The sequence below is a fragment of the Lampris incognitus genome, chromosome 5, assembly GCF_029633865.1.
Source record: "Lampris incognitus isolate fLamInc1 chromosome 5, fLamInc1.hap2, whole genome shotgun sequence".
NCBI classification, from domain to species: Eukaryota; Metazoa; Chordata; class Actinopteri; order Lampriformes; family Lampridae; genus Lampris; species Lampris incognitus.
Window position 1 is genome coordinate 23,546,292 of NC_079215.1, and position 14,981 is coordinate 23,561,272.

The following is a 14,981-nucleotide window of genomic DNA, read 5'->3' on the forward strand; positions in this document are numbered from 1 at the left end:
CATGTGGCAGTCTGCAGCCCTCCCCGGATTGGCAGAGGGGGTGGAGCAGAGATCAGGGAGGCTCGGAAGAGTGGGGTAATTGGCTGAATACAATTGGGGAGAAAACTGGGGGAAAATCCAAAAAACCAAAAACAAAACTAATATCAAATGTGTCCCATCTCCCTGTCCACAGTCTGTGACAGCAGTTGCATTTAGTTTCCAGTTCCTCCTTTATTGTCTTACATAGCTTCCTCACAGTTGAGCTTCTGCAATGAGCCCATCACATGATGGGCAGTCTGCAGCCCTCCCCAAAAAAACTCCACAATCACTGACCAGATTACCAAAAAAATAAAAATAAAATAAATAACATTATGCCTCCAACAATGTCATGCATCAGTTTGAAGCGATGCCCTGTGTTAAACCCCACTTTCCTCCTCCCCACTGATGGCGAGCCACAATCATGGTTAGTTACATCTTATGTACCAAACCTGGAGTGGATCTCTCAGCCTCTCGCATCCTTAACACGGATTTATGAATGTCCATAGATTGTTCTGCCTTATTTCTCAGATGGTGATACTTCAGCAGGTTATACCATTTGTTCTCTCCATGAAACGGTAGATGGTGCAGCCCTCACATCTTCCTGCCCTGATCAACTTGCCAAACCATAGCTTCCACCAGAGTGCAGTGAGAACTGAATACACAGATTATCAAATGTGAGGCCTGGGTATACATGGCTCTACTACTTAGGGGAAAATTGCTGATACAAATGACAAACAAAAATTCAAAAGTGCTGGCAATTTTATTAAATTAAGGTTCCTCCAATGAGACTGTAGATGTCTGATCTTGACAAAACACTGAATGGATCTAAAGTCACAACCCTGAAGATTTAAAACCCAACAAACGTTAATATGAAGTCAATGGCAATTCCACTGACATCCAGATTTAATCAATTGTCTTCTTTTTGTTATGTGTTTTTTCGGCAACGGGAAAGATGCTGATGTTCTCTGGGATTTGAACTGCTTAAACATCAATGCTGTCATCAATATCACAGTAAGCATCAGGAAGGTTAAACAAAAAAGGATCATCTTCAGGATCGTAACATCAACACCTCTAATTGCAGGGTTTCACCAAATATTAAAAGACACCGTTTCAATTAAGAATTAGGTGAACATATAAAAAAGGAAAAAGAGCAACAGTTCATCCCGGTCACAAATATGCACATTACGCATGCACAGAACTTGGCATGGTATCTAACAAGTCCTTGCACCCATCGTGCATTTAATTTCGTGAGGACAACTAAACAAGAGGAGCAATCTGAACAAGTGCTAAATATCTGTCACCAAAACCCACTCTCTCACTCACCATCAAAATGCAAATAAACCAGAGACATTAGCACAATGATAGAAAGCAACCACATTAGATAAAGCAGTGTAACTATCAACCAAATTTAAAAGCTTCAACACTGAAAATTTAAAAAGTAAATATACTGCAAACTCAACCCTCACATTGAGACAGCTAAATACGCAACATTAAATCAAGCTGATTATACAGAATGAATGCTTTAAGCCCTCAGTCCAGTAAGACCTGAGAGTTCTTAGTATGTTATCATAGTGCTGCATAGTTAGAATATTTCAAAGTAGGCTTGGGAAAACGATGCAGAGCAAACGCTCTGGACTTTTCAGCTAGAGAATAGAGGGAACACACATTCACAGCTTCCACTTCATGGGCCAGAATCTGTAATTGGTGTTAAAGAAAAGGGGGCTTTATTTTATTTCAAACTCTTCTGCGCTTTGCTATTGTTAACAGATACTTGTCACCACATCAACGTTCAATAAGATCCATTACAAAGCTTTTAAATGTTTGGGATCATTACCTCACACCAGCTAATCATGGAGGACCTGCCTATTTCACACACAGGTGTTCTAACCACAAAATTCTTATATGTTTACTTAAATAGTGCATGTATACTTGACTACTTTGTGTGTGTGTGTGTGTGTGTGTGTGTGTGTAATGGTCCATGATCAGGCACGTCCTCAGGAACAGGCACAATTATCAATTCTGAACATTTTCTCCTTCCCCTTGGCACATGTCTCCCTTCCACAGAGCAGTTTCTACCACTACGGTACCAGTTTCCAGCTGTACCCCAAAGTTGCGGTATGCATTCAAGTTTCTTCTCCTGTGACAACTCCATGAAATGGTGCCAGCCATTTAGATTTTCCTCTAATGTCTCCCATTTTCTCATATCAGTGATCGCGCATGGAAAAAAACAAGGAGAGAAGGCCAGTGTGAAGTATGGTGGACACCATTCAGTGTCGTTAAGAGCCAAGTCTATTTCAATATCACATCTCTCTATCAAAACTCATTAGATTTATTTGATCATGGGTATTCATATGTCTGACCTGGGGTAATATTGACCATTTACGTGCAGGAGGCTATATGAGCAGTATTTCTGGCTCTGACACAGCACAGTAGAGCATGAAGCCCATCTGGTCAATCTGGTCCTCTGATAAGCTGCTCAAGAGATTGACAGCTGGCTTGAAGTAACTGTGCAGTGCCCCTTGCTCTAGGTAGCCAATCAATTCTGTGATGCACTGCTGGAATCGCATATCAAGAGCACTTTCTGACCAATCACTCTCACTGTCACTGAGGTGCAAGATGAGATTGGCCAAAGGGGCAGAGGCGAGTGGACGGAGGGCATGGTTAAGTCTGCATACTGCCTTAAGGGTTTTAAGCATTTGCTTTCGGTAACCATGATCAGAAGCATCAAGCTGGGCCAGGCGCTGGGTCTCCCATGGGTAGAGTGCAAGATGCCAAGCGTTGACCCAAGGAGAGGTGAGCCCTGGCTGGGCTGTCAGGACCACGTCACCCTCTTTCAGCACAGGAATCATGGTTATGAACAGAGGATGGTCACTGTTGTCTCCCTCTCCTGCCTTTGCATCTCCAGGACTAGAGGACCACAACAGAACAAAGGATATTGAGTTTGGAGGGTAGACACGTGCAGCACAGGTGTTGCATAGTATTCATGCAGCATGTTTTCAAGCAAATTCATGCAGGATTGCGCTACTTTTTCTACTACCACCTTGCCCATCCAGAAATATTCACAGCAGTCAAATGATTTCTCTTTGTGTCTTTTATAATATCAATTACATTGTTCATTCAAAATTAACATTGGTCATGTACAACACACTGTATTTAATTCATTTATATAATTGACTTATTACCCCACTCTGAAGGGCAATATTTTTGGTGGTGTCTGTCTGTCAATCAGTGAGTCAGTTATGCCAACTTCAATGGAAAAACAGTCGCAAATGACATCACATTTTAAGGAAAGGTAGGCACAACAGTCCCAAGATAACCTGATTAAACTTTGGAGATAAGTGGGTCACAGTCATGAAAAAGGTCAAAATTGTTTATTTGCCACAGCTCTACCAAAAATGGTCCAGTTTAATTCAAACTGCCAAGAAAATGTTTGAATTTCAATTGTAAAGGCATATCCCTTTTGATATATGGTGAGAAATGTATTGTTATGAAGACCAGTAGTGGTAAAAGTTCAGAAGTGGAGTTTGTTGTGCCTGGCACCACTTTTTGGATTCGCCCCTGTATCATAAAATAATACAACATAATCATACCGAGAGTGGGAGAACTGGGTCTAGCAAGTCAAAATCCAAACCGTGTACTGTCAGGTCCATTAATATTTTGACATTGACAAAGTTATGGTTATTTTAGCTGTCTACCACAACATATTGAGTTGGAAATTAAATGATGACTATGAGCTCAAACTGCAGACTCTCACCTTTAATTTGAGGGTATTTACATCCAAATCAGGTGAACAGCATAGGAATTACAGCACTTTTTATATGTGGTCTCCCAACTTTTTAAGGGACCAAAAATAATTGGACAACTAGCTGCTCAGCTGTTCCATGGCCAGGTGTGCGTTATTCCCTCATTATTTCCTTTAAAAGTAGGCAGATGAAAGGTCTACTGTTGATTTCAAGTGTGGCATTCGTACTTGGAATCTGCTGCTTTTAACTCTCAACATCAAGCCCCAAGAGCTGTCACCGCCAGAAAAGCAAGCCATCATTAGGCTGAAAAATCAAAACAAACCCATCAGAGAGAAAGCAGAAACATTAGGTGTGGCCAAATCAACTATATGGTACATTCCAAAAAAGAAAGAATGCATTGGTGAGCTCAGGAACACCAAAAAGCCTGGAAGACCATGGAAAACATCTGTGGTCGGTGACAGAAGAATTCTTTCCCTGGTGAAGAAAAACCCCTTCACAACAGTTGGTCAGATCAACAACACCCTCCAGGAGGTAGGCATCTCTGTGTCAAAGTCAACAATCAAGAGAAGACTTCAGAGTAAAAACAGAGGGTTTACTACAAGATGTAAAAAATTGGTGAGCCTCAAAAACGGGAGGACCAGATTAGGGTTCGCCAAAAAACATCTAAAAAAGTCTGTACAGTTCTGGAACAACATATGGACAAATGAGACAAGGGTCAACCTGTACCAGAATGATGGGAAGAGAAGAGTATGGAGAAGGGAAGGAACCGCTCATGATCCAAAGCATATCACCTCATCTTAAATAATAATGTATATCAAAACCAAAAGAATAAAAAAAAATCTGTGAAGCATGGTGGAGGAAGTGTGATGGCATGGGTATGTATGGCTGCCAATGGAACTGGTTGCCTTGTATTTATAGATGATGTGACTGCTGACTGAAGCAGCAGGATGAATTCTAAAGTGTATAGGGCTATATTATCTGCTCAGATTCAACCAAATGCTTTAATACTCATTGAACAGCACTTCAAAATGCTGATAGACAATGACCCGACGCGGAATGTTCTACAATAGCCAAGTCAATCATCTGACTTGAATACAATTAAGCATGCATTTCACTTGCTGAAGGCATAACACACCAAGAACAAGCAGGAACTGAAGACAGCTACAGTAAAGGCCTGGCAAAGCATCACTAGCATCTGGTTATGTCTATGATTTCCTTGGTTGCAAAAAATTAGCAACTAAGTATAAAAAAAAACAACAATTTAATTTATGATTATGTTAGTTTGTCCAATTACTTTTGAGCCCCTAAAATTGGGGGGCTATCTATAAAAATGCTTGTAATTCCTAAATGGTTCATTCAATATTTTTGAAAAACCCCTTAAATTAAAGCTGAGAGTCTACCAGAGGGGAACTATCAGGGCCCTCTAGGCCCTGAGGGCCTAAAATATTCTAAAAATGTTTTTTAAAAAGTCATCAGTTCTAACTTTATCAATTCATAATTTGACAATCAACATCTAAACAATGTTTCTGAGGAAATAAATCCTTAAAACCTGCCTATTCAGTTTGTGTTGGAATGTGAAGGGTTAAATGAAAGAAGCCCCTTTGTCTCCCTATCAGAATTCTGCTGCCTCTGCAGTTAATATGAAGAAAATGCTATGCTTTTAGCTCTGTGATTGGGGGTCCAGCTATAATTTTACAGATGTCCAAGCAACAATAGTAATTCAATGAGAGAGTAATTTCAAATGACAGTAAAACTGACCAATAATATTTTTCCTCTAAATGAGTGGGCTTTGTTATTGTTAACTTTATGACAAGTTCTGCCCTCTGTGGGGGGACACGAATCACAAGCTAGTGGGATAGAAAGGAAAAAAAAAGAAAAAGAAACAGATTAACTAGCTAACCCATTGGTTCACGATGGAAGTAACGTTAATGCTAGTGACGAGGACATCGTTGCAAATTTATTATCCATGCCGTTTTCCAAGATGAACTTTTAATGAAAAGTTGGAGTTAACTGGCAAAGGAAAAACTACACAAAGGGTAAGTTATGTAAAATCTAATAGGCCGCTGTGCCAACTGATTTTATTCTGGCCGCCGCCACTACTGTTTTCTATATATTAAGGTTTACTTGAGAAAACGGTCATTATATAGAATTACTGGTCAATCTGTAAATTTACCAACCCGGCGGCCATTATGCACATTTACAATAACATATATTTAACAGGCTGCTGTGCCACTCTAATAATATTAACAATATTGTTTGTTTGTGGTGGCGGGTTCCCAAAATGCCATGATCGCTGTTCACTGTCCATGGTTCTGAAGTGTCTGCCGCTAATGGTTGCACTGCCATGATGTACACGAAATTTTGTTGGATTTGTGAGATAGGAGGGGGTGGCTGTCATGCATTTTGCACCCTGGCCCGTTGTCATCATATTCCGCTGACGTGAACTCAGCTTGTGTGATGATGCAATTATTTGTAAGGAGGATTTGCATTTTTGCTTTACAATTTAGCTGTTTTTTGTTTCCCTGATTGCTGTTCATGCTGTTCGCTCATTGCATTGCTAAGGCTGGACTAGCAGCTTAATTTTTGTTTTACAGCTGGAATTGTCTTAGGTAACGTTTGCAGTACTATAGCAGAGGACACAGTAAGATAGGCTGGTAGTTGGCTTTTTTTCCCTGACGAGAGATGGGGGTTCAGATGGGCAAGGTCTAAGAGTTGTGGTTCGCTACTGGAGTATACACTTAAAGAACATCTTGACAGTTTCATTTCAAATCCATGGTAGTGGTGTACAGAGCAAAAATGATGAAAATTGTGTCACTGTCCAAATACTTATGGACCTGACTGTATTTGCGATTTCATCTTAGTTTCCTCTAACTTGCTAAAGAGTGGTAGTGGTTAGAATCAGCTGGTTTAGTACATGGGTGGTGCAAATACAATGTTAGGACTTTGACTTGCTGGGCCTGGTTCTCACAACTCTGAATCATTCCTTCATTGTTAATGTTGGAAAGGTTGAAGTGATCTACTGCAGAATGACTGATTTATCAAGTCATAATTTCTTCATACGAAAAACAAATTTCTGATTTGTCAAGCGACTTTACAAAAAGTGAACAGTAAATTTGTTATTAAAAGAGCACACCTAATCTCCAGGCGAAGGTCTGGCCCTCCAAGTACAGGTCTGACGACACGGTCTAGAGTGCTGCTGAGAGATGGCCAATTCATGGTTTCCATGACAGCTTTACAGAGCATGTTCACTAGAGTCTCTGAGGACAGGTAACCCCCCACCAGGAACCTACAAGTGGTAAGAACACAGCAGAAGATACAGACTCAGTCAATTTTCCAGTTTTTAAATATTGTTTCTACTACGTACTTCAATATTGTTGAGTAGCCTCATATAATATATGCCAATTGAAAGAAGGCCCTCTTTCTCACTACACAATGAAGACACTGGCATGGCAACATATGCATTGAGTCCTTGCGTGCATGTTTCCCAAACATTTATGGAGTCAAATATGTTATTTATAAAACTTGAACCTTTCCCGCGTTACCTCCGGCTTGGTCAGGTATCCCTACAGACACAATTGGTTGTGTCTGCGGGTGGGAAGCTGGACGTGGGTATGTGTCCTGGTCACTGCAGTAGCACCTCCTCTGGTCAGTCAGGCGCCTGTTCAGGGGGGAATACCGTGATCCTCCCACACACTACGTCCCCCTGGTGAAACTCCTCACTGTGAGGTGAAAAGAAGCGGCTGGCGACTCCACATGTATCGGAGGAGGCATGTGGTAGTCTGCGGCCCTCCCCGGATTGACAGAGGGGGTGGAGCAGTAACCGGGACAGCTCGGAAGAGTTGGGTAATTGGCCAGATACAGCTGGGGAGAAAAAGGGGGGGGGCCCCAAAAAAACTGAAGCTTTAATGTACTAAATTAGCAGCTCAGGGTTAACAGCCAGGATACATTCTGTGTAGGTTACGTGCCATGGATTTTATTAGACACATTGACTACCATTTTACTCAAGGGTTAAGGACCTTTGATCGGGGCACGTTAGGATACACAAAAAAAAAGCAGTTGAAAAAAAAAAGTGCAGACAGCAACTGACTGAAGAGAGCAGGCACAATCTAGGGCTCGCAGTATCCATTTCTTAAAAGAGACAGTTAACTTTCGATTTATCTTATTTTGAGCTGTAAACATGTTTGCTTCACGATAAATTTAACAAAAAAACAAGACATGTCACACAGCCACTTTGAGAGAGATTTTTTTTTTCCTTATGTTTGGGGGAAAACAGACATTACAATTAACCCCCTCCAAAATATTTATTATATATGGGGAACAAAGACACAGAGACCCATGTGATGTTGGCAACACGTGGGGGTCCAGCACATTAGACCAATTAAATGAGAGTCAAGCAGAAAGGTGATCCACCGGCATTAGTCGACTAAACTTTTTGGGTAAACTTGTGAGATAGGTTGTGATGTTTTACTGCAGCACTGTCACTATCGGACCCCCCCCCCCCCCCCGCTGCCATCCTCTTCATCTACACCCCTTCTTTTCACCTTTTTCAAAATGTGAGACAGGCTAAAAATGAGTGCTCACTTGCTTATTATCTTAAAAAGGGGGCTTATATATATATATCATTTGAGGGCATTGCTATATTACCAGAGGCCAGTGGTCTGGCGCCATTCCCAGAACCTGGTGTTTAGACTACTTTTGCTGATACAGTCAGGGATCAGCTGCCCCGTTAGCCTATTGTTGTGCAGATTAATGGTGAAGTCAAAAGGCAGTGGATGAGATGCTGTGGGCCTAATTCAAACTTGAGCAGAGAACCCATCAGGAGTGCAAGTGTATCCTGTGGAGGACGTATATGACCAATATAGAGAGTGGGTGAGCAACACAGTGATTATACGTCACGGGAATGGACAAGTAAGCCTTCTGGTGGTGCCATAACACAAATGAAAACATCTGTGATTGGAGGTGACCAATTGATTACTCAAATTAACACACAAGCTCTTCCCCCGGCCCATTTCACTTTTTTCCCTTGTTTTGCTATCACCAAGTGTAGTCATTAAGTGCTTTTTTAAAGTGTTTTCCTTCCAAATATACTATCACATGCACTGCCTACCTTACCTGCTTGGCACTTATACTAGTGTTCATCCTGGCAGACAGATCCCTCCTCTGTTGTTCTTCCTATGGTTTCCCCCATTTTTTCCCCCTGAATAGTAGTTGAACAGTAGTTGCCTGAAGAGTTTTTCTTCATCCAAATCGAGGGTTTAAGGTGAGGCCATTGTCTGTTGTCATCTACTATAGCTACCCATTTTTCATTGTGGCAGTGTATAATCCTCTGAAACTGCAATTGTGATTTTGGGCTATACATATTAACTTGACCTCATGAATAAAGATTTTTTTTCCTTATTTTAAGTTGCCCTGGATATGTGCATCAGTTAAATGCCAAAAATGTAAATTGATCTTTAAAAGATTAGCCTGCTAGTCAGTTCAATTCAAATAAAATGTTATTCAAAAAATTATTTGTCTCAAATAAGTAAAAACATTAAATAATTTTCAGATTATTATGTGTACCGGTCCCAGTAGCTCTGTCCTCTGGGAAAGTACTCCAGATTGAGACGTCGGACCATCCAGTGAAGGGGGTGTGTCAGGAGTGTCTCCTCTCCAGGTATGAGACGCCACAGAGAAGACTCCAACTGAAGAGGCATCAACAGACATGCATGGTCCGCACTGACCACCTGTCAACAAAAGCATACATCAGTACACACATACACACACACACACAACTAAATTCAAGTAGTGTTAATATGATACCTGGTTATTTAATAGCATGCAAAAAATGATGAGTTTGTTGGAACACTAAAAATACATTTGTGCACCTGTAGGTCATCCAGGAGAGAGCCTCCTAAACTCATCTCTCCCAGGGGCATGTCAGGGTGACGCATATGAAGGAAGCCCTGGATCTCGGTGCAAATGTCCAGAGCACGGGTCTGGGCCCTACACACCTCTTCTGGGACCAAAGCCGCCCGTGTGTCATAGTACTGCTGCAAACGCTCCTGCACAGCCGCAAAGATGCACAAGACCATACAAAGACTTATGGAATGTAGAGTTGCATAGATTTACAGATGGCAGCTGAAGAAAACCAGTGGTACCTATACCAGTGTATTGGCCTTCCTCAATAAAATACCCCTGGCTAATGTTCAGGATATTTATTTATTAGTGAAATGTGCATTTTTGGTTTGTATTTTTTATGCATTACAAAGAATGACCAGTAAAAATTGAAAAGAAACAGGACATGTAAATCACTGAACAGTGCTACAACATTTTCTAGTGTACACGTGTATCCTTTGGAGTGACATTTTTCGTTGCAAGTTGAGGTTTCCTTAAAGGTAGAATGAGTAGGATTTTCCTAAAAAAAACCTCTACACATTGTTTTTTTTTTTTTTTTAGGAAAATCCTCACAAAATCCTCTTATCAACCACTAGGTGTGTGTGTGGTGGTGTCTGTATCTGCCTGCATTTTATTTTTCTGTGTACTGTGCGTACGCGTGTGTGTGTATGTTTGTGTGAGTGTATCTGTTTGTGTGTGTGTGCATGCGTGTATGGGACGTTTCTGGGTGGTAACCTTTGGGCAGTGGGACTCTATAAATACATGAAATGCCAAGTGGACAAAGCTTGTTCCAAAATGAGAGTGACTCTGGGGTTGGTTTTCACCTGCTAGCGAGCACTGAAGGAGAGGATCTACAAAACGTCAACACTGACAAATGTCCGTCACAAGTTCCAAGAGCCCAAAGGGATGTCTTTGTTATAACTAAATGTAGTCATTAAGTGCTTTTCTGAAGTATTTGATTGACTAGGGGTTTAACAACTTGAGGTTCACTTAGTCTGAACAGCTGCCCAAAACACCTTAAAAAATGCACTTTATAATGCTATGAATCATATAAATCCAAGAGAAGAACCCTTTCCTAGAAAATATTTGGTATTTTCACATGACAAGTAACTCACACAATTAATCAATTACCAGAATTATGACTATTTGGTCAATTAACAAACTGGTTCAGCGCTACTCTTAATACTGTTCAAGCAGCTCTTGCAAAACATACAAGAAATATTGTAAAGTAATGTGAAATGAATAACCTCTCCCTTTAAGAGCCTAAAGAGTCAGAGAGTACCTGCAGTGTGAGGACACATAGCTGGAGTCTCTTGGGTTTGGACTCAGACTGCACCTCCAGACTGGACATTTGCCGTTGCTGGCAAAGATCAGCTGATTGAAAAGAATATGGAAGACATCTAGTCAGGTCTGTCAAGTTATGAATGGTTATGATTAAAAACTATGTTTATCATATATGTATATGTTTTGTGTTTGTCTCTTAGGACACAAAGTCTGTGATGTGCCCAGTACCTTTCTGCTGTTTGGTGGCCTTAGCAACATGCTTCATCACCACACCCTCCAGACCCTTCCTGATCAATGTGGGGGAGGCAGAGACTAAACTAAGCTCTTCCCAGCTTTCAGCCATCTTCTGCTCCACCTTTTCATCCTCAGCAGCACGGCCTGCGCGTTCAATCAGCTAAACACAAGAACCCACAGTCAAAGTCAGACACAAACAGACACGTACATACATACAGTACATTGTCAGAAAAACTTTTACTAACACAGGCCTACATGCAAAATAACCCTAAATTCAGGAGTAAGAAAAGGACCCTTGTCCTCAAGAGGTTGGTTGCATTGGAAATAAAGTCATTGTTCAAGGAAATCACTGTTGACCAAAGAGGATAGTTAGGATTTCTGCAGTTTCTTGCTCTGCAGGCATCACCCCAACTTGTATGCACTTACCCGTTTGACTGCAAGTGTAGCAATGCCTAGCAGTGCAGCTCCACCAACTCCAAGAACCAGTCGGGCATTTGACAGCAGAAAGTCAATAACCATAGCAATGCCATCCTCTCCTCGCCTCCTGCTGCCCCGGAAGTCCATCGCTTCCTTTTTTGTGGTTGGCCTCGGGAGGGGAAAATGAAAGCACTTAACGGAATGAAAGTTAAAGTGAAACAATGTAAAGCAGATACAAATCTGAGTTGTAGCCTAAATTAATCTCATTAGAATAGTAATCTTAAATCTCCTTCACAAGTCATTTTGTAGTAAATCCTGGTATAGTACTGTACACAGATACTACACACTTACCACCTAGCACCTACAAACAGTAAAGAAACTCATTCACCTTAAACCTTGATAAAGAACACCTGTAACGTTACGTTTATGTTTGCACAATAGTCGACCCAACATGGCACCGCCCATCTAACCACACTCATTCACAGACTTGCACACACAACTGATGGCCTTTAGTTAGATTCCAGTTGAGCTCATGGAGTGATTTTTATTTGAAGATTTTATATGATTTAAATCAGTTCGTTGCTTTTGGTTTTTCCCATTCCCTATAAAAACAAACATAAAAGACGAAAAGTGACGCACAATTAATCAGTTTTGCCAGTTTCTGCGTTGTGCTAATAATAAAACACATTCAGCACCAGAAATATTATATTACGCTTGGCTGTTTCTATCTTGTGCATGGCTCTCTCCTTGCCAGAGGTGCATGGACCCCGAGGTCTGTGACAAAATCAAGCCCCCGTTGCTATAAATAGACGCGATGCATGCGTGAGTCACATTTGCCTGATCAGATATGTAACAACTCCCGAGGTAGACATATCTCATAATTGCAGAATAAGACACCACCGATGGTGACGCTGCGATCAAAGTACAGTTTATGTTTCGCTATAGTTGCATGCCCAACTCTATACAAAAACAAGGTCGACAGACTGGTATTATGCAGGTGAGATCAAGTAATGTCTGCAGCCAAATGTTTAAAATCGGCGTATCAGTCATTGCCAACAAATTTTTACCATTATGAATAGGTTTATTTTTTGCCCTCATAACAAAGTGTTGGATATAAGTGCGATGTGTTTTTTGCCCTCAAAACTTCAAGTGTTGGAGATAAGTGGGATGGTCAGGCGGATGAAGGGTGTCTTGACTCATTTGTTATTGCTGGTACTTGAATTAGCCAGCCGTGTTTAAGTCATAACAATAAACGTTAGTTCGCCGAGTAAGTGTTGACAAGGCACCGGACGATCACTCAGGAAGTAAATTTCCTTCATTTTGCCACTTTCTTCACGGTGATTGCGGAAGTTTTCAATTACCGATGCAAAAAAAAAGTTTTATTTTGCTGGCTAGCTGCTTAATAGCCGAGCTACCGTTAGCGAAGTAACCTAGCGTTGGCTAGCCTTCTCAGCTAGCGGTTAGCGAGCTGTCACCTTGGTTGGTAGTGACGTTCTAACATTACAATTACTTGTCGGTATTTCAGTTATACTTACCAATCGGGATAAAACGTAAAACTCCGACACCACGACGTTAAAACGTCTCTTGATGCTCAAAAACGACGCAGCCTACCATTTATCAGCCACGGCTAACGCTGGCGTTAACAAACTATGGCCAATAGGGGGCGTCATGCAAGCCCTCCTGGAACAGACTGCGACTGCCCGAATTGAACCAAGACGTCTTGTAGTGAACAGCACCCAAGGCTAGAAATAGGAGTGGAGTTTGGCTATAAGATATGGGTTGAAACTAAAAACAGATAAGCAGTGATTTTCATTATCACTTTTGTCTTTGTTTATAAGGGCGGGGATACCTAGTCAATTGAAACTGAAGAGGTCACTTAGAAGCGTGATGAAACGTTTCTCTCAATAAACGTTGTGTCCAGATGAACTGATTCAACTTTGTGACTTTTGTCTTTAGTTGCAAACTCACCTTAGGAAAAAGGCAAACAGCGCGAGATCCGTCCCAAACTTAGTATCCGAGACCAGGCGCTTCTTTTTAAGGTTAAATGTTATAAAAGTGTAAAAGCTTAAAGAACAAATGAAATGCGTCTCGGCTAGAAAACGTGTTGCCTCGCATGGCTTTTTACACATAGATTCAGTTCCGAGCCTCTTTCTGGGGAACTTCTTGGTCTTTACCGCTGGGAAACTACAAAATTGTCCAAACAATAGTCGTTAAAGAAATTGTAGGCTTATTTAAGAGGAATTCCGTGCGGCTTTTTTTCTTCTCTATATGGAAGCAAACGGAGAGCTGGATGTTTCCCTTTTCAGCAAAAGTTGCTGGTATTGTGCCCAAACAAAAGTTTACTGATAAAGACCTTCCAGTGTAACTAATTCGGCGGTGTCCATCAATACATCCATTATCCGAACCGCTCATCCTGCTCTCAGGGTCGCGGGGATGCTGGAGCATATCCCAGCAGTCATTGGGCGGCAGGCGGGGAGACACCCCGGACAGGCCGCCAGGCCATTACACACACACGCACACACAGAGGGACAATTTATTATGGCCGACCCACCTGACCTACATGTCTTTGGATTGTGAGAGGAAACCGGAGCCCCCGGAGGAAATCCACGCAGACATAGGGAGAACATGCAAACTCCACACAGAGGATGAACCTCCAGACGACCCCCAAGGTTGGACCTTCTTGCTGTGAGGCGACCACTAATCACTGTGCCACCATGCCGCCCTCATTCAGCAGTGTACAAGATAAATATTTTTAGTTAGGATTATTCGGGCCAAGCTAGTCCCTATTACCAATATATGATGGCAAAGATGCTTGTTTTATAGGAATAGTGTTTCAAGTAGAGTGGTGAATATCCTTGTGCATCTCATAACAGAAGGGTTTATTTTGATCAAGTAAAAGCTACAAGTCAGAAAAATGTGGCCATGTGCCTTTCAAATAATCTTCTACCATCACTGTGTCCACAGTATATCATCTGATCTCTGAAACAGCCTCTTGACTGGGACACCTCTCCACATTGATCAAAAGTCCTGATGTTAATCTATGGGACATATAAATTTGAATTAATAAAGCTAGACCTTGAATTCCAATTTCATGAAAACATGAATTCTACTTTTCTGTTCAGCCATTGGATTAGAGGATAATGGTAAATCCAGCCAATGGAACTGGTTTAGGCCATGTGGCAAAAAAACAAAACGAAAACAAAATAGCTGTACTAAAATGGTAGACAGTATTCAATTAAATTCTGATTCAGCAGTAAGCTGACTTGCCTTTAAGCCGACTTAAAATTCACAAATTTTGAAAGATCCATTTTCTACTTGAGATAGCGATGAGATCTTTGCCAATTAAGCAAGGATTTTATTGCTTACATCAGGCATTTACAGGAAAATCCCACCAGTCAGTTTGATGTG

The 14,981-nt window shown here is 41.3% G+C and overlaps 1 protein-coding gene across 2 annotated transcripts; it reads right to left on the reverse strand.

Annotated features, from left to right (window-relative positions):
- Window positions 1-771: 771 nt before the first annotated feature.
- Window positions 772-13,209, reverse strand: mief2 (mitochondrial elongation factor 2). Of its 2 annotated transcripts, none has more exons than XM_056280716.1 (8): window positions 13,109-13,209; window positions 11,583-11,742; window positions 11,151-11,316; window positions 10,921-11,012; window positions 9,629-9,805; window positions 9,324-9,487; window positions 6,895-7,047; window positions 772-2,925 (listed from the first exon to the last, which is right to left on the reverse strand). In XM_056280716.1, exons 2-8 carry the CDS (start codon window positions 11,718-11,720, stop codon window positions 2,412-2,414), a joined length of 1,404 nt encoding a protein of 467 aa, XP_056136691.1. In that variant the 5' UTR covers window positions 11,721-11,742; window positions 13,109-13,209; the 3' UTR covers window positions 772-2,411. The 2 variants fall into 2 exon arrangements, with proteins under 2 accessions (XP_056136691.1, XP_056136692.1); XM_056280717.1 differs by having other exon boundaries at window positions 11,583-11,765; window positions 13,109-13,205.
- Between the last annotated feature and the right edge of the window lie 1,772 nt (window positions 13,210-14,981).